Source organism: Amphiura filiformis, chromosome 9 (genome assembly GCF_039555335.1).
Source record: "Amphiura filiformis chromosome 9, Afil_fr2py, whole genome shotgun sequence".
Lineage (NCBI taxonomy): Eukaryota > Metazoa > Echinodermata > Ophiuroidea > Amphilepidida > Amphiuridae > Amphiura > Amphiura filiformis.
This window is the reverse complement of record NC_092636.1, coordinates 13,229,001-13,249,879: the sequence shown is the minus strand read 5'-3', so window position 1 is coordinate 13,249,879 and position 20,879 is coordinate 13,229,001. Positions and strand designations below refer to the sequence as shown.

General features: G+C 37.1%; 1 protein-coding gene across 1 annotated transcript in view; it reads right to left on the bottom strand.

Moving 5' to 3' along the window:
* Window positions 1-3,170: 3,170 nt before the first annotated feature.
* LOC140159982 (uncharacterized) overlaps window positions 3,171-20,879 on the bottom strand; it is a 61,326-nt gene continuing 43,617 nt past the window's right edge. Inside the window, exons 4-8 of the mRNA XM_072183249.1 lie at window positions 20,724-20,786; window positions 17,493-17,687; window positions 13,026-14,549; window positions 10,361-10,909; window positions 3,171-3,200 (exon numbers count right to left, since the gene is read on the bottom strand). Of these exons, the coding sequence (XP_072039350.1) occupies window positions 3,171-3,200; window positions 10,361-10,909; window positions 13,026-14,549; window positions 17,493-17,687; window positions 20,724-20,786 (2,361 nt within the window). The remainder of the gene's footprint in view (window positions 3,201-10,360; window positions 10,910-13,025; window positions 14,550-17,492; window positions 17,688-20,723; window positions 20,787-20,879) is intronic.

The window sequence follows — 20,879 nt, the reverse complement described above, 5'->3', positions numbered from 1 at the left end:
AATATTTCCACAGACATTACAATAGCCACTTGACAGATTATGACTTCATTGATATAAACACTATTATACACAAATCTATTTATGTGCATGTCGCATGACGGAAGATCAATATCATAGAAAGCTGGTTTAAACTAACTTTTATTCAATTTATTTATTGGAGAATAGAGAGAGATAGAAGAGATCGCCAGGGAAAGAGGGTATGTGTGTGTGTGTGTGTGAGGAGGGGGAGGGGTAAGGGTAAGGGAGAAAGAGAAACAGGGGGGAGAGGGGATTGGAAGTGGGAAGGGAAGGAGGGGAGAGGGGGCTCAAGAGTGGAGTGGAATAATAGGGAAGAGTCGATATCGAGTGTGGGGAGGGGGAGGAGGAGGTTATATATAGGTGGCGGAGGGAACATAGGTAAGAGGTATGGGTTGTGCTTTCCGGGAATAATCTAATTCATAATCAAATCATCTACATCATCATGCATCGTTTATATTTCAGACAAATAAACAAAACACCCCACCCTCAATATATGCACATGATTTCTACATGTAGGCCTAGGTCTCGTATATATCCATCCGTCTCAACGATGTCTATGCATAACTTATCAAACGAATCTCGGAACTCGGGTGCAATTTTATGGTGTCATGGAAGTGTGCCACCTACGGCAAAAGTCGCCCGCGTTGATAGATATCGATAATGAAAATGTTAGCACAATAGGCTATTATATACGTATGGTTATAGGCCATTATACTTTTGATTATATATACCCTCTTGTGTCCTCCCAGCACAATAGTGTTATGATTGCATACCAGTTCATCTCCACATTTTAATCCCTTGATTTTTGGTTTCTGAACAATAGAGAAACCAAAACTATATATTTGAAATGAGGGACTGGAGGATACGAAGGACACGCCGATTGTTAGTTGTCAATCATTGCCGCAACGTATTAATATTTTACTGCATGGCATTCCGCAAACACCAAGACAAATTATGCCGTATTTTTCCAAAGATCATCTCATATGAAGTAAGCTGAATGCGATCTGTACTTTGTAACATTCCGATCGCTTTTGATCACCTATTATCGGCGAATTTGCTTGAAAACACGTGAGTTCATGTTGTGTAAACATAATTAGCATAGACACAAATGAAATTACGATGCAATACAATGCAATTTGAATGCGCAGCAGACCTATAGAAATAACGTTGCCCGGTTTTATGCAGAATTAGACCGTCCCTCATTTCAAATATATAGTTTTGGTTTCTCTATTGTTCAGAAACCAAAAATCAAGGGATTAAAATGTGGAGATGAACTGGTATGCAATCATAACACTATTGTGCTGGGAGGACACAAGAGGGTATATATAATCAAAAGTATAATGGCCTATTACCATACGTATATAATAGCCTATTGTGCTAACATTTTCATTATCGATATCTATCAACGCGGACGACTTTTGATGCTCTCTGCCGTATGTGGCACACTTCCATGACACCATAAAATTACACCCGCGTTCTGAGATTCGTTTGATAAGTTATGCATAGACATCATGTGCATATATTGAGGGGTGGGGGTGGGGGTGTTTTGTTTATTTGTCTGAAATATAAACGATGCATGATGATGTAGATGATTTGATTATGAAGTAGATTATTCCCCGGAAAGCACAACCCATACCTCTTACCTATGTTCCCTCCGCCACCTATATATAACATCCTCCCTCCCCCTTCCCACACTCGATATCGACTCTTCCCTATTATTGATTCCACTCCACTCTTGAGCCCCCCTCTCCCCCTCCTTCCCTCCCCACTTCCAATGCTCTCTCCCCTCTGTTTCTCTTTCTCCCTTACCCCCTCCCCCTCACACACACATACCCTCTTTCCCTGGCGATCTCTTTTATCTATCTCTCTCTCTCTCTCTATTCTCCAATAAATAAATTGAATAAAAGTTAGTTTAAACCAGCTTTCTATGATATTGATCTTCCGTCATGCGACATGCACATAAATAGAGTTGTGTTTAATAGTGTTTATAACACTGAAGTCATAATCTGTCAAGTGCCTATTGTAATGTCTGTGAAAATATTTCGATGGTCTATATATTTTCACAGTGAAATCAGCTTAGGCTAATTCGTAGTCTCAAGTCAATGCTTTCAAACTAAATCAATGCTTTCAAATGTAGACTGCTTTGTTCGACTTCTCTGCTCGTGAATATTGCACTGCGAAATTTAAACATTTCTTTTGTATACTTAGAGTAGGTAACTTCAAATCAAATAATTTTACGATCCACACCACTTATAAGAAACTGAAACCAAAACCGAAACTGACTGACACAAATGTTCGGTTTTAAACAAAAGGTAGAAACAATGAGTTCGATATCTTATGATTCAAGTGGTTAGGCAGGACAATAGGAAACCACGTGACCAAAACCAAAACCAAAACTAAAACTATATATTTGAAATGAGGCCCTGTCTGGATTTAGACCTAAAACAGGTTGTTTCAAGAATTTCCTAATTACGCCAGAAAACATTAACCAAACTCTTTCCTGATTGGTCAGTAAATAGAGAAGACCTTCCTTCATCAAGAGATCAACTTTTTATTAAAGAAAAATTTAATGAGATGAGAACTACAACAGGTTGAAGTGAAACCATTCTGTGCATTAGACTGCGGAACTCAGTCCTCAATGATAGTCAGTCACTTATCTTTTGGTCGTATTATAAGGAACCACTAATCTTGAATCACTCAAATTTCAGTGAAGTAATTGTATCCGTTGCCCCTACATTATACATAACTTTTGTTTGTTACCAGTGTGTAGTTATTTTTTGAGAAAAATGTAAAATTAGTCACAAAATTTATGAGGGGGTGTAGTACCACCTTAATGTATAGTAAAAGTATGTTAGGGGTTTTGTTCACGCTGTATATGTAAGTCCGTCTGATGTATGCTATTGTTGGACCATAGGCGAACAGGGGACACCTAAATTTTCCTCTGGAAAGTGACGGATATGCGCCTAGTACCGCGGCGTCTCGACGTACAAAACATTGCCACGGTTGTTTGTAAATAAAAATCAGAATTCGTATACTGTTTTGGTATTATTCTTGCATCAGTAGCATAAAACGCACCATAAATGCAGTTATAGACCTTTCTCTCAAACATTGTGATTTCGACTTATATTCATATCAGTATAGCTCTACATGAATTACTTTTTCCCTGGTTTTGGCTCTTGCCCCTTTGAAAAAGAAAAGAAAAAACAAACAAACATTCAAATATGTTGGGGTGTAATTGTATCGGCTCTATAAAGCCGAAATCACTGGAGACCCGTGTATCCTTTTTATACTTGTTGTATGGATGTATGTATGTATGAGCTACATATACATACATACATACATACATACATACATACACCCCCCCCTACACACACACCCCACCCTTACATATATTATTATCTTGGTGGAAGTAAGAGACTCGCTCGTATACTGGATCACACAAACATTTTTTTACAAACAGCGTCCACAATATAATACAAACATATTACTAGGTCTTCTAAGCTTGATAAAACGTGGAAAATAACATACCTTATAGGCAAAATGCAGATTTCCGTTATTTCGCACTCTTGTCTTTCAAATGAAATGACAGTGTTAAAATCAAAGTAGGTATTTAGCTGCCTATATACACACTCCGATAATATGCAGTGATGCATTCAGGGGGTGATACTAAATTCGGTTATTCTATTAGCAGCGCAAACCCATGACATTCCGGCTTGTTATTGAGCTAGAAAGTCAGCCGATATACGTAATTATTATAAACTACTTTTTATTTTACTAGAGCGCATCTAATTGTTATAACCAGACCATTCATACTCATTTTGCCATGGGCGTCAATTCCAGGGGGAGGGGGCAGGGGGACATGTTAACTCCACATATTGGGATGGGGGACACAGTGTCAAATGTTAAATCCCCCTCCCTACACGTTTCGGCAAATACTTCCTTGGTCTAATTTGGCTTAGATATAATGAAGAGCTTTATTTCCAAACCGAGTTAAGTCCACAAGATTTACTTTAAATTTAAATTCGGAATTTTCTTTTTGGCAATGAAAATAGTAAGATTTCTGTAAAATTACTGTGAAGTGAAGGTGACATATATATATGACCATAAAAACATGTTAAGTTAAAATCTGGAGACTTTTGAAATTTTTAATGAATTAATTTGTTTTAAAAAATACCATGGACTTTTGACACAAAACGCAATTTCTGGCAAAACATTTCTTGTCAAACTAGTCTTAAAAGATTTATTAAAAACATACATACTTTTCTTGTGAAATCAATTTGTATAATTTCATATATATTTTCATAGTCATTAATAGGTTAGCATCTTTCAATTAAATCAGAACATGCCAACCTCACGAAGAACATGGTCCCTATGAACACCACATTGTCTCCAGTAGCCATATACTTTTAACCGGAACTCATCACCATTGCACCTTTCCCGCAGTGATTTGGTGTAATGCGCCCTTAACTCGACATACTCTTACTTCTCACGCCCAAAGAGGGCGATATTTTAGTACAATATTAACTAGTAACAAACGCAGGGCGCATGCGCGAGCCGGGAAGTTCAAGCTTGCTGTAGAATCGGTCCCTACACATGTACGACACGTTTGCAACGCCCCGACTCAGGTGTCAATTTGTGGATTAAATAAAATAAAATAAAATATCTTTTTTTTCTATATGTCCGTTTCTCCGTCTCCCGGGGAATTGACTTGAAAACACTATGAAGATTACTCAGTTAATTTTTGAGGACAAAAATCATGAAATTGGTGGTGTACGGGAATTTTTTATGGCCAAGTTTTAAGGCCAAAACAATATGATTTTTTTCGAAATTTTTTTTAACCGAAAATCGACCCTTTCTCGCTTATCTGATGAATTTTCGACTCTTTTTGACATATGTGCTAGATATGACTTTGGTGTTTATATTCCCTAAAGTAATTGCTGTAATTTTGCTTAGTTTTATAAAAAGAAGTGATTTTCTGCATGGAGTCGTTTTGATATTCAGCTTTGTTTACGTTTCAAAACCAAAACTGAATTTCCCGGCTCGCGCATGCGCCGTGCGTTTGTTACTAGTTAAGTACAATACTTACTTATTTTCAGCTCAGGATATGCCAGACACGATCGATGCCCGCCAGCGAATAATTCATGATGTAATTGTTAATTCTGTCGGTCCGTGCCACGTCACTTCCGGTTGATGATGCGACTCACGGTCGAGTGAAAACAAGTCCCTGATTCGATTTTTGTTGATGATTTCTGTCATTGGTGTTATGTAAATTTCGATCGCAAATAGTCAGTGGAATCAAACAACCGTTTCTAAGTATTCAGAGCGGAAGAAACTTACTTGATTTACCGTTTATATACTGACAAACTTAAAATTAAATTCCATGGCCGAGTGTCGTTTTTTCCGAAATTGAATGTCACTCCAACAACATCGCTATGTAGCCTCCTTCACAGCCGATTTCTGTTGTTCATAACAAACCGTGAGCCACATGCAGTTTGGGCCCGTAACCTCAGACGTTTGTTGATAACAAGTCATTTTCGTCCAAGTGCAAGTCATTTTGTCTAAGTCACAAGTAAGTCAAGTCAGTTTGCTAAAGTTGCAAGTCGGTCTAAAAAAGTGTGACTGGAGTCGTAAACTTGAGTCCAAGTCACACGACTCGAGGTTACAACTCTGGTTGGGGGGCAAGTGGGCACGTGCTGGTGAGTCAAGTCAGTTTGCAAACGTTCTAAAAAAAAGCGTGACTCGAGTCGTACCTTGAGTCCAAGTCACACGACTCGAGCTTACAACTCTGGTTGGGGGGGACAAGTGCCGTGGGGGTGGGGTGGGGTGTGGGCGAAACGACCAATTCATGGCATGGCTAAATGAGTCACTACTACTTTTTTCAGCTAATCGTTGGTAAAAAAGGACTTATTGTTCAAGTAGTCTGTAGCGTAATGAAATTTATACTACATCGCGAGCGATAGCGATTGGTTTTCAACCAATGAGGTAGAGCGCTTTTTGTTGCATTGGTGAAAGCGCGCTACCTCATTAGTCAAACACCAATCGCTTGTTGCTCAGCGATGGAGAGTAAAATGACCGTATATATATGGGTGTGAAGTTGCGTTCTTATGTAGTACTGTTTGCTTTAAGTAACAACCATTGGTGCGTAGATTCAGAATCCACCGGGAGCCACGAGACAACCTTGAGCAAAGTGAATTATTAAGGTCAAAGGTCACACAAGGGGATTAAATGTGTAAAATGCTTTTAATATGTCAAGTTTCAAAGGTCAATGTTCGTACGGTAATTATATCTCTGGAATGTCTAATTAATGATATATGGGTGAAAGGAAAACAAAATTATACATGGGTAATAATTTAAAATTGCTCCAAATATAAGGGACCGTTCACAAACACTTGTAAGGGGGCCTGATACAAAAAAAAATTATCGCGAACATTTTTCGCCCCCCCCCCCCCTTTACAGACCTCGAAAATTTCAGGGGCCCCTTTTTTGACATGAAAATTATGGGTCAACCCCATAGAAAAGCATATAAACTCAATTTTTCGAGGAAAATTGGTGGTCATTTTTTTTTTTTTCAGCCCCCCCTTAGGAGGGTCAAAATATTCAGCCCCCCTTTTGCATCAGGCCCCCAACAAGTGTTTGTGAACGGTCCCTAAGTCTTGACAAAAGGAAACGTAAAATGTATTGTTTGCCATATCTGCGGAGTCTAAATTTCATGTTATGAACTCTCAATGTTACATTACGCTATAGGGTTGTTGAATTTGGACCCATAATTTTAGAATAATAAGATAATAATGTGATACTATTTTGTATTCAAATTGGAGCATTTCTTGACATAAAACACATTGATCCTACAGAAAACACTACCATTGACTTTTTTTAATTCCTTGGAACCAGACCAGTGGAACAACGTGTTATCTTGTAACTTGATTTCACTCAATTTGCCCAAGGGTGCCCAAGGGTGCCCTCATGGCTGCCTCACCGGGCTGATTCCCGACGGAATCAAAAATACATTAGGTTTCACTGCCTGAACGGATTTGATCATGTCTCACCTCCTCTTTCAACAAAATCGACGGTAATAACTCTTATAGTAAGAGATCAACATTTACCTATAAATTGCCTCAGGCAAAACTTATTTACTGGGTACTAAATACCACACAAGGTCATATTTATGGAACTCATTGACCCATCTTTGTCATAAAATTATACTGTTTCTAGCTATAATAACAACCTGGTGATCTGGTCAATTCATTGACAGATACCAACCTCATGAGGGAATTCAATATTATTTTGATCAATCTTCTTTAGGTAGTGAAACGTAATGAGCATACCCTGCTCTATCTATATAAAAATTGCCATTTTAGTACGCAACTTCACGGTCACACTAGATCATCAATGATCTCCATCCTCGACTTTTACATGTCTGCTGGTATAACACAACTTTTTGCTGGGGGATATATCTCAATTAAGCATTTAGATAGTGTCTTCATCCAGACACGTGCATCCATTGGTTATAATAATTGATATCGTTGAAGATACGTCTTTTGCTTAAAACTTAGCTTGTCAAGAAATTATTTCATCCTATAAGGTGATAAAGCAACGTGCCCAAAGGCAACAAGGAAACTGTGTCACAACTCAGGGAGGTAATTAACATTTACCCACCCTGTTAATTTATAGTTTGCCCACCCAGTAAGTTCAACTTGCCCATTGTCTAAAAAATGCCCACCCAATATTATCAAAACTAGTACAAAAACTGGGTCTATTTATAGGGTAAATTCATTTTTACATTCACGCCGATTTCCTCGCAAAAACAAATCTACATTTTGGAAAATTCACGCGCCTGGATACCATTAAATACAACTGCCCACCCAGAAAATTATTGCCTAATTTGAGGGCAAAAAGTAATTAAATTGGCCACCCAGTCAACTATCGTCCAGTTTCAAAATTAATCTTTAACAGATGTACGGATTACATTGAAAATAAGCAAATCCTTAACACCAAACAATTTGGCTTTCGGTCAAAACATTCGACCTTTTATGGCTATAGAGCAAATGGTAGACAAAGTTACTGCAGTAGTTGAAAGAAACGAAACGACTATTGAATTTTTTCTGAACTTGTCAAAAGCCTTTGATACAATCGATCATAACATAATCTTACATAAATTAGAACACTATGGCTTTCGTGGTATTGTGTCAGAAACTATGTAAGCAACAGAAAACAATATGTTTATTATAACTCTTATAAATCAGAATCACGCGATATTATATGTGGTGTTACACAAGGATCAATCCTGGGTCCACTTCTATTTTTACTCTATGTCAATGATATAACTTATGCATCCAAAGTACTCGAATTCGTCCTTTTTGCAGATGATACCACTATTTTGTAAACGTAGAACGCCATATTAATATTGTTAATGAAGAATTCAAAAATGGGCTATAAGAACTGTGGCAAACGGTCACTATAGAGATCACACAACGCCATTGTTTGCCAATTATAACGTATTTAAGGTTGAAGAATCTACTCCATAAATGAGCTGCCCTGTTCATTTGATAATAATTTTACTAAACGTTTTGACATACATGACTGCAAGACAAGATATGTAAATGACCTAAATTTAACCAAAAATAAGTGTTTTCTGATCACACCATACGTTCCATTCTTTGGAATTCTTTAGATAAAATGTGAAAGCTTCAAAATCGGTCAAACATTTCCGCAATGAATTAAAAAAACAACCTTATTTTACTTGTCTTGTCTTTTGGTTATGTTTGGTAAAGTTCCTTCTTTTTTTTTTTTTTTTTTTTTTTGCTAATTTCATTTGATTTTAGGAAAGGCTAACTTTTCCTCCATATGTATCGTGTTTGTATATTTTTTGATGTAATGTAATGTAATGATTTTTATGGAAATAAAATATGAATGAATATAAATAGATGAATGACTTATCCTTATTTACCTCCCTGTCAATATTGGGCATTTCATTCTGCTAATACCGTAAAACCCCGTCTACAAGCATACAGGGTGTATCAAAATGATTGGTACCGGGCTATGTGACATTTTCAAAAATATATTAAAATTATAAAATTGCTAATTAATATAGTTTTTGTAATATAAATAGAAAGGGGCATATATTAACTTATTGATCTATTAATCTGAAGTTGATAGGTTGATGCATCTGGGAGCTATTGTCATTTAAACGAAGATCGACGTAATCATGGTTTTACTTACACAACACAAGATGAATAGGTTCACTGCTTGAACCATTTATTGCATACATAGGCCTGCTCTTCAATATCTCACCCCAGTATACATAACATAAAATTGCTTTACACATGCTTTTAGAAAGATAATTTCTGAAGTCCCTGCCTTACATGCCTTACGACTCTGGTAGTGTGAGGTGAAGCCCTATCTTGAAAGAACTTAACAACTGGGATGGGTCCATTCTGGAACTGCCCATATCAAATTTTGAAGCATGGCAAGTTATAGCATGTTTGCACGGGATACGCCTTGCTCTTAGAAACTGTCTCCTAGATCTTCTCTGCACTTTACTTCTCCATAGCTTCGTGTCGACCAGTGATTCTTAACTATGAATGCGCACTGAAGTGTGGAATACTGTGGAGCCATTCCAATAACTTTTACCAGGTCTAAACTAACCTACACTGATGTCTACAGTCTATAGCCATTCTGCCACACCATCTACTTAGTAATCTCAAAAATACAATTTAAATTACCGCCCTGGATGGTGTTGATACACAAACTTCTTTCACCCTACCTAAATTATTCAAGTCAATAATATTACTCTCACAATAAATATTGATTATTACATCAATATATATTATGAATGAAGGAAAATATTAAACATTACTATGATTTTCAACATATTATCCTCACAAGGTATTTGCAGTAAAATAGAGCTTTGAAAATGGTGCGCTACTGATCCAGCGTTAGGATGAAAAGTGTAAAAACACCTACTTTCCTTTAGAATCATGTAACTTCTGAATAGAATGTGCTATCTTTATGATCGAAAATTCTTAGAGAAGATAAAACTAATATAATTACAAATATTTAAACAATTAACCCCAAACTGGCACAAAAAGTAGTAAAAAAATTCGGCAAAAACGAGAAGTCTTCGGTACCAATCATTTTGATACACCCTGTATATAGTGTTTTTTATGAAAGCTAAATTAATTCGAAGCAAGCGTAAATATACCAATACAATAGATTGGTCTTAAAATAATACTTGTTTGTATATGCTTGGATCCGCAACTTATTTGCTCAAACTCCATAATGGCGCCTGGATAAATGTAGCTTTCATCAGAAGTACTCTATATGCTTGTAGACGGGGTTTTACGGTATATTGTCTGAATTGCACATCGTATTCTAATATCCATTTGTTTGAAGGATCTAGTTGGTAAAACGCATTAAGGAAATATATTCTCTGATACTTTATGGTTATTGTTTGTTGATGTGATGTAGTAGAAGATACAACATTCAATGAGTTAACAATAACAAGCGCTATCTCGAATACTCCATTCGGCTGCTCACAAGATACTTCTAGAATAATACCATAAAGTGACCTTCTTTCATAAATAAAAACATGTTCATTCAGACTAATTACTTCAGTTACTGTACCAAACACTACGGGAGGCTGTATATGCCATTGCCTAATTGGAGTAGACCGATTGGATGGCGAGCAAATACATAATTTAGCCTCGACCCCCTTATCACGGCATTGTTCATACACGGCATATACAGATGTCCGTTCATAGTGGACGAGTTGCAGTGACGGACCATCTTGTGAGTTTGACGTTACTTCTACAACTGCTGAGAAAACATCGTCCGCTTCTGGAGCATGTGGCTTTGCTGGTAGGTGCAGATCCATTTCTATTACCGTAGTATCCTATCAGAAAAAATTATATTTGATAGTAATCATGTTAGCTGAATATGTATTTTAAACATTCATTAAACAAATATTGCAAAATATCGTCAGACATGATAACGGCGCAAAGAAGATATCTTACACTTCTCATAACAATGCATTTCTTTCATTTCCTACCACAATGAACAGAGCACATCCAGATCTTGCAAAATATGTTTATTTCTTAATTATCAACCCATGTTCAGCTAGTCTATTAACAAAATGAAAACAAAGGGAAGCTGTACAAGGTAATAAGAGTGTCATTTGATGAAATGAGGTGATACATCATGTTGCAAAGGATTATGGTAAGGGTAGGATATCTATGATAACGACGTATCGCACAAAATACGCATTTCAAGATTGACTGAATTGCATTGCAAAGACACTACTATTGCAGGTTCGAGTACTCAGCATGATATGAACATTTTATACGATTACGATCCAGGTCTTTATCCCTGTTATTTGATAGTGCAGGGCAATACATCAAAGAATAGTGTAAACCCATTGCTATAGTAATTAATCCTGTTATATTACTACTTCTACGGCGAATTAAGGGATCTAAAATGAGCGTTTATTGCGTTTCGACAGTATTTTTTGTGGGACATGAGAGCACCTCAGACCTATCGAATTGCATTCTGAATACGAAGCATGTCTTTCTGATATCAAATAATTTTCATTTTTGAAAATCACAATATAATACAAATTTTATGACAAATTATAAAAATTTGATATTTTTCAAATTTTTGATATATAACATTCCTCGAAGTTAATTATATAAATCTAATGATATATTCTTAAAGTGTATGTAGTAGGAGGAAAAAAGCCGACGGTCAATTGAAAATTTTGACCTTTCATATTGAAGATATGGATTTTTTTCCCAAAAAGACCTAATTTTTTTTTGGTGTTTTGGGAAAAAAATCCATATCTTCAATACAAAAGGTCAAAATTTTCAATTGATCGTCGGCTTTTTCATCCCACCTACATACACTTTAAGTATAAATCATCAGATTTATAAAGTTTACTTCAAGTACTGTTAAATATCAAAATATCAATTTTAATGATTTGCCATAAAATGTGTATTAAATTGCGAATTTCAAAAATCAAAATTATTTGATATCAGAATGACTTTCTTCGTATTCAGAATGCAATTCGATATGTCTGATGTGCTCTAATGTCCCAAAATAAATACTGTCCAAACGTTCATACCCCAGCCCTTAAGAAAGACTATAAATATGCTGTATCCAAGTACGCATTTTAAATTTTAAAGGGGTAAGAAAAGCATTTTGTTTTTGTCAGGGAAACTAATGCCAAAAATGTCATTTATTGTAATAGCGCTTTATCCGACAATAACCCATTTTTAGTGTGCCTACGCCTGCAATTGTTGTTATAGTGTTAAATGTGCCCATCTGCTTACGTTTTAGCTTCAGTAAGAGACCATTCACAAACACTTGTTGGGGATCTGATGCAAAAATAAGTCATCACGAAAATTTTTCGAGCCCCCCCCTTCAGATATCAAAGTTTCAACCCCTCCCTTTTTTTGACATGAAAATTATGGGTCAACCCCATAGAAAAGCATATAAACTTTATTTTCCGGGAACATTTGTGGTCAATTTTTCAGGCCCCCTCTTAGGCCTCTTAAGCCCGCCCCCCCTTTGCATCAGGCCCTCCCCTAACAAGTGTTTGTGAACGGTCCCTAAAAAATTATGGATATAATATTGTTTTTAGATAGTTAAAAATGATGTTTTAAAAAATCGGGATAGCCACAAGTGACCTTAAAAGTATGTAAAGGGCATTAATTATCCACAATATGTCCACGTATCTCCATTTCAATAACATATCACCTTTCCCCGGCAATCGCGGGGAAAAGGGAATTTTGAGGCCATCTGGAAAGAAGAGCCTGAACTTGGAACATCACCACAAATGTTTAAATTGGTGTCAGGCCTGTTATAATGATACAGTACTTACCCTTCCAAAGTTTATTCTAGCCCTTATTGTTTAAGTTGCGAGTTTTAATACTACAGAAATAAAGCGGAAAACTGGGATGGAAATGTCACCTTTTGTGTCCAATCCCTTAAATGCATCGTATCTGTCTACTTACTTGGTGATAAGATTCGACCACGTTGCCAACCCATGTTCCAACTAGTCGTTCGCACGAACCAAATCCAGATGTTCTTTCTTCGTTCGCAGCAACAAATTGGTCTTGGATGATGTTGTTGATCTGTCCCAAAGCAAAATCTGCTATCACTTTCACTATGGTTTCATTCGACATCTTATGGCTCTTGCGACCCTCTTCACAGATGCACTTCTTACTTTCTAAATCAATACCCAAAGTCCTGCAAGATCTCTTTGGATCAATGGGATGAAACAGTCCATTGGGGTGTGTGTCGTATTTCTTGTCAAGTCGAAAAATAGACTTATCATTATCGGGTGAAAAGGTTAGCAGGGTTTGTCTCAAGTCTACGATATCAATCAGCCTGTCCTGGTTTAACCGCAAAGATTCCATTTTGTCTTTTCCCAGTTTTTCTTCTAAGTCATTTGAAACATGAATGAAAGAAATCGGGTGAGCCAATTCAACTTTGGCTTCAGCCGTTGTCTTTAAAAATGGTCCATATGCTAATCCATGATCTCCAAATATAAAAGTAAATGTATTGCTTTGTTTGTTAAGGAAGTTAATAAACTTAGCAAGACTTTCATCTAAAGTTTGACATCGGCGCCCACTAGGTTCATGGCATACGTTAAGTTCTAAATAATTTAAAAATGGTCCTTTACAAGTACCATTTGATAATTGATTCTGTAGCGATTCCATATATGAAAGCATGTAGTCAACTTGATATTTTCCATTGTAGCATATCGGTTTTGGATCTTCTCCGAAAGGATGTTCAAGTCTGTTGCTTTTCCATATCTCACAATTAGCTGCAGATAATCCTATTTGGTCAACACCTTTCGATTTCAATACTTTGTGTAGTGTTTTCCAAGACTTAGAAACGGTGCTCTCTTCTTTTTTTATACCAAGAAATCTAGGCATACCTACAAACCGCTTTGCTTGTATCCGTTCTGTCCAGCAGAGATCATCTATCCATGTCACATGGTATCCACCGTTTTGAAACAACTTAAATAATTTACCGATACCAGTCCTAGCCCGATGGTTTCCTAATGTAAACATCATAGTATTTGCAAAAGTGCGTCCTGCCATTGTTTGCATCAGATTATAATTAAACACGTGGGCAAGCTTATTTTCCTTAGCATTTCTTAATGCAGTAACCGATTTTGGCAAAGATCTAAAGAAATGACTATGCGATGTTGAATCCAACCATATGACGTTGATGGTTATTGCATCGCAACAGGTTTTATCTTTACATGTGTTCTGGGTAAAGTATTGTGGTATAAGAAGCAACTGACTGCCAAGTTTCTTGTCTTTAAGTGTACACTTCAGATAGCAGAATCCATAGTTACCATTGCTCGAGTTCTTGTTGAGAAAATCAAGGATGGTGTTTTCCAAGTCATTGATGTCGGTAAATATACTCCATGATAGAGTTCCGTCTTGTGGGTTTATGGCACCTAGCGATATGGATGATTCACACATGCTGTCGGAACATTGAATTCCGTGATAAGTGTTGTTGTTCTGCAAGCAAATTGAGTAATAATGATAATTATAATTTAATATGCAGAAAATCATGTATAGACTGCTAGAATGTTGGTTAGATATGTTTTGTAGGTTTAATTACACGTATTTCCAAAACTTTAACTTTTTAACTGACATTTTGAGTTCCGAAAAGGCGACGATGCCTTATTTCACTCATATCAAAACGGATGACAATTGTCGACCCAAGTGTGTTTTTTAATTTGTTGAAAAAATAAATCTTAACATAATTAATGTTTTGTACACACAAAGTAAAGGTTTGATTATAAAATAGACCTAAACATGACCCAACAGTTGAGTCCGAGCAATTGTGTAAGAAGTGCTCAACATTTAAATCACATTAAATAGTATCCAAAAGTTGATGATAACATTCAAATATTGGCTCAACGTTGGATATAGTAAAACCATGCCCAACATTCGAGCAGTGTAGTTTGTAAGGGGACAAGAAGCACTATACTTAGTAGATCTTGCGGACATGGTCGCAAATCCTTTTGAAATCTAGGGACACATATTAATTTGTGTTAAAGTGGAGTTCGGCGTGTGAGCACCCCACGTCACGCGTGCACGACGGTGTGTGTGTCTGAAGGGAATGTGTCCCCTGAGAAGTTAGAATTTTTCCGCCCTTGCCCGCTTGTGGTCTAGACTTACGAGACGTAAGGGTGTACGTGTCCGAGGGTATGCGTCCCTCAGAAGTCAGATTTGTACCTTAAAATTAGGCCCCACTTGAAGCCATTTGTGCATATTTTTCAACACTAATTGTTGGTTATTGCAGAACAGACCTCCAAATATGTTCTAATACTATAATGCTGTGATGTTTTGATTGAAGTTGGTAAAATATTGGGAGGAGGCATTTTGATATTGTGGCCCACCATTTAAAAACCGCCCAAGGGCGTCAATCGCCGTTTGAAAAGTAGTTGGGACACATGGGGAGGCGGAGGGGTAAAGAGGATTTTACCGCGTGAGTGCAGCACGTCACGCCCACCTTAGCACAGACCTAAATGCATGGTTCGAGTACTCAATTAACTGTGACTCTGTCATTAAAGTAGCCAAAACAGCAAGCTTAGGCTTAAATCCGCATGCTCACATGACCAGATGGATACTGACATTACTACTCAGGGAGTGTTCATATATACTTTGGTGGGGGTTGGAAAAGTTGGAACCTCGGACATCAAATATTTGAATTTTTTTACCCCCCTCTTATGTTCTAAAATATGTTGACCCCCCCCCCCTTCATTCCTAAAAAAGAAACCAAAAATATACGTCATTAACTAAAAATTACCGTTTGTAGTCACAGTGTTATACCCAAATTGTAAAGTTCGCACATTTTTTTGATTTGAAACGTTCAATTTAAAAAAATTGGAATGTGCATGCCTTCTCGTACATTTTAATTCAGACTTTTACCTTATATTAAAGGAAGATGACCTGATATATTTGGAAAATGGAATTCTTTAAAATTGACGTATAACATAAAATGTCGTCCCTTTCAGGCATGCACGCAAAAAGAACACGTAAATGTTTCATGTAAATGGGACTAATTCCTTATGGAATTAATGACATTTATACAGCGTGATAATTGGTCCTGTGTCACAACCTGGGGTACCTTTGTTTTGTGTTACATAGTAAAAACATTAAATGGTTCAAACATTTTACCTACACATCTCATTTGAAGTGGTTCATCCTCCTGAGCATTTTGACACCTTTTTTTTATGGAAATCGGTTAAAAAATGAGAGAGTGAGGGCAAAAACAATCACAAAGTAGGGAGGATGTAACCCCACTTCTTTTTGCCACATTAACAATCATTCTGAGCAAGTATTGGTCTTTTAAATGAACTTCTGTATTTATTTACTTGGTTTAGATGTCTGAGAGTCCATTTAGACATTTTTGTATTAGATTCAAATTTTTAATGGGTTTTTTAAATCAAATTTACGATATGAATCCCTCCCCCTAATCCTCCTCCCACTAATCCTCAGCCACCCTTGGCACATTTCATGCCAAACGTCATAAGAAAATAATTGAAAAATATTTTAAAACAGGATAAAAACATGAGTAATCTAGAATAAATTAGCCTCAATTTAAGACCTAATTGAATCTTCTAAGTGAAGGAATACTCAAGAGACAGTGTTTTGAAATCCAAACTGCACATCAAAATGTAACAAAACCACCTCAATTATGATACATGTAATATAATTTGAAGTGTTTTTATTAATGACATTTGTGTAATAAATTGATATCAAATGAGAGATCATATTTTTCTCATTAATACATTGAAATTAGAAGTTCCAAATCAGTGTATTCCCGAAGATATCATAAAAAACTGTCAAATTAATCTCAAACCACATTTAAGACTAATTCAACAGTTTTTTTGGATGATTTCTGTAGGAAATATACCGATTTCGAACGCCTTTTTTCAATTATGTTAATGAGAAAAATATGAGCTTTCACCTGATACCAACATCTACATTTTGATGGGGTAAAGTGAGGGGGATGAGGCTGTCAATCAGGTTATCCACCTTAAACGACTGAATTTATAATCCCCTTTTTAGGACCCAAAATTGTTTGATCCCCACCCCAATATTTTTCACCAGCCCCCTCATCAAAGCATTTATAAACACTCCCTTACTGGAAAAGGAACCTTCTGCACAGTTGTCCCCCGTCCAGCTGAATTGACGTCCTTGCTTGTGGAGTGACATGACTGTGTTTGTTGTAGTGTCCATTGGTAAACACATGTCGTGGTATGCGTTTAGGCTTGTGTTGATCATTTACATATTTGGTTAACAAGGTTAAATTGCTTCTTTGGAACGCTTGCACCTGATTATAAACGTTTGATAAATGTTGCGTCTTAAACAAACCCTTCAAATTCGAATATAGTTGAATAGACCCAATCCCTTAAAATCTCAACCGTCCCATTGATGAAATGATTTTACCTGAAACTGGCAAATACTAAGCTCCCGTTGGTCAGGACACACTGGCTTCGGCTGTGATAAGTAGATCTTATGTGCCAAGTCGCATGAGTCTGGTAATGGTTGGACTCGTTTGCAGGAAACATATGGCGGATGATCCGTCTTGGGGTCGAATCGAGGCACCTTGCATTGTGTGCTCTTTGAGCTCTCTGAAGAATTCTAAACATGGTAGTGAGACAATTACGATTACTGTAGAATAATGTATCTTAAATGATAATATTATTGTACACTCTGATACTGTTCATGTTATTATGTCCATGACCAAGTCGGAGGAGCACTCAAATAGTAATGTGACATTATTGTGCTGCCGCAACATTTAGCAAGGGGTATTTCATAGCCGTTGACTACGGCTGTGTCGTTTTTCTAACAGGATCTTCTTCTTCTTACACAGCCGTGACGTTAGTCACGGTTGTGTATAGAGAATAAAGGTATTGGTTTTAGCCACTGGAGTGCATCTATCGTCTCATATAACACGGGCGACATCATTATTTTAAGTAAAACAACGAGGCGAAGCCGAATTATTTTACTTAAAATAATGATGTCGCCCGTGTTATATGAGACGATAGATGCACGACAGCGGCTAAAACAATACCTTTATTCTCATTCTTAAACACTTTACAAATTTTAATCCAATTAAATCCTACAATTAAGTCAACAGATAACACAATTCAATGTTATAGCAAGGCGAATGTGGAAAATATGTTGAAAACTACCTTTTCAATCACACTTTTTGACCAAAATGTAGGTTTTAAAAGTCAAAACCTCAAATTACGTAGGACAGTGATGTCACTTACACACATGCAATGTTTTTACCCAGTGTCTGTGGGGTGTACACAGATTTGGGGTAAAAGGTCATTAAGGGGTCACTTCCGGTCTGAGACTGAAAACCCTCAAAATGCCCCTTCTGCCACAAATAACATGGCAAAGTGATGCCACGTGCACACATGCATTGATATTAGCCAATGTCTATGGGGTTTTCATATATTTTGGGGTCAAAGGTCATTAAGAGGTCACAACACGGCTGTGTTTGTGGTCTTGGACCGATTTTAACCTAACTTGGTCACAACCTTCATTGACTATGCCCCTATATGTCACATGAAACTCGTGAGGGGTCATAGGGATCAAAAACGTCAAAAAGTGGTGTCAAAATGTTTGTTTTAATAACACAATTAAAAAATAGCATCGCCCACCTTATTAGATGGGACATAATATCAATTCGCCTGTGTTCTTCAACAGCTGTGACATTTTTGTTAAATTTAGGAATCATTGTCGTTCGAATATTTAATACAACAAATTAGTAAATAACTATGATTATGTTAAAAATAGTACCGTGTATAATGCGATATCAAAATCCGATCAAATAACCAGGGACATTTTATTTAACCACTGAATTTACTCAATACACTACAAGATTATGATGATACGATCGATTGTAAGCTTGTTGACAACACCACTTAACACTGGCGTAGCGTCATAGGGGCACGGGGGCACGTGACCCCCAATCATGGTCGGTGCCCCCCCATACGGATGACCCACGCCACGCCACTGCCACTTAAGATACCTTGAGTGCAATCGGCGATTTCAAAGGAAGTTTATTGACCCAATTAGAGTGGTTCGTCGTGGTGGCCACCAGTCTTCGCGATGACGAGTGCTGTGAGTGTTGAGCCATGCATTGTTGGTAGCCGATATATTGTCTGTCAGTGATCGTTTAAGTTCTAACGGTGAAGCTTGGGGGTTACCACCAAAGTGGGCGGCGATAATGTGCAGACTCGCCTAGGGTTGTTGGCATTAAACCTTTCTGCAGAGCAGTGATGAGTGATGACATATTCAAATTACAATGTGTATTACGTGTAGTTGTCAAATTATGGGAACAATTTCAAAACTCCCAACTAAATATAAACACATGCACATGTGCAACTATGTAACTTAAGACAGAATAGGATTTCTGAAAGCCTTTTATTATTTCAGACTGGATATTACTCCCTTATACACCGTTGAGTAGTGACCCCTTTATGACCATTGACCACAAATCTATGGACACTCTACAAGCACAGCACGTGTGCAAGTGGCGTCACTGAACGATGATGCTTGAGAAGCAGATTGACAGAAAGAAAAAAGAACTAGCTAGATATGCTGCGGTCTTTAAAAAATTCCAGTCGTGACCTTCAAATGACCTCTGACAACCTTGAAATGACTTTGGACAAAAAAACCATTTTCTTGAAAAATGCATGCACTAATTTTCGTAACAAAATGTAACCCTTGTTTGGCCTATGGTGACATTGACCTTCATCATATTGTCACAAAATTTCAAAATGATTATCAATAATAATAATAATAATAATAATAATAATAATAATACTAATAATAATAATAATAATAATAATAATAATAATAATAATAATAATAAGTAATCTTATAAGGCGCAAAATCTTCCTTGCAACTCAGAACACGCAAACACATACTTAAGCAATCTTAAGCATACTTAAGCAAGTCTAGAACCTCTCGCAAGTTAGATTAAAATTGTAGCCCATTTGGCTTCAAGACAGTAGCATTATGCATGATATACATGTGTGATCAAGGGGCTGCATTTGTAGCACAAGATGCAGTGCAAAGTGACAGATATCTTGATCTTGTGTGTAGTCACATGTATGCAGACGCTACTGCAACTTGCTACTGCAAGGGGGCGACTGCAACTTTTGCTTCTTGTGTGACCATTTGATCCCTTGTAACATTTAGGTTTAACCAGTGGCGTTCGCAAGGGGGGGGCAGAGGGCTATGCCCCCCCACTTTTGTTGGTTATTCGGGGGATCCGGGGGAAAACGGGGCCCCACCACTTTCAATGTGCTGCGCACGCCACTGGGTTTAACATTTATAGGCGGTGAAAAATGGCGGTCATCTTGAACTTTGAATTTGCTGAAGGTTTTACCTTAGTAACCAGAACGACTGAATGTTCCAATTATGTTGCACATCCTGCTAGGAGTATTATCATAAAAGCTAAACTGAGCAGCGGGGCTGAGCCACATTTGCGCAAGAGAGAAAGTTATATTTTCCGTCGACACCACATGGTGTATAAGAAGGGGAAGAGTAAGTGAAGTAAATGCATGGAACATGGAACATAACAGCTGTTTATAAATTTTAGTTACACTTGGGTACATGGTACAAGTGGCAATGTATTATTTAATTGCAGAAACTTACCGCTGGCTTAGCGTTTTCGATTTGTTTATCCTCAGCTCCATGAATTATCAGATGAGACCAGGACTGAAATATGAAAAGCAAAGTGTATTGAAAATGCAGAATTGAAATGCCTTGAGTAGAATAGGAAACGGTACTTTTGTTCATTTGCTTGGGAGA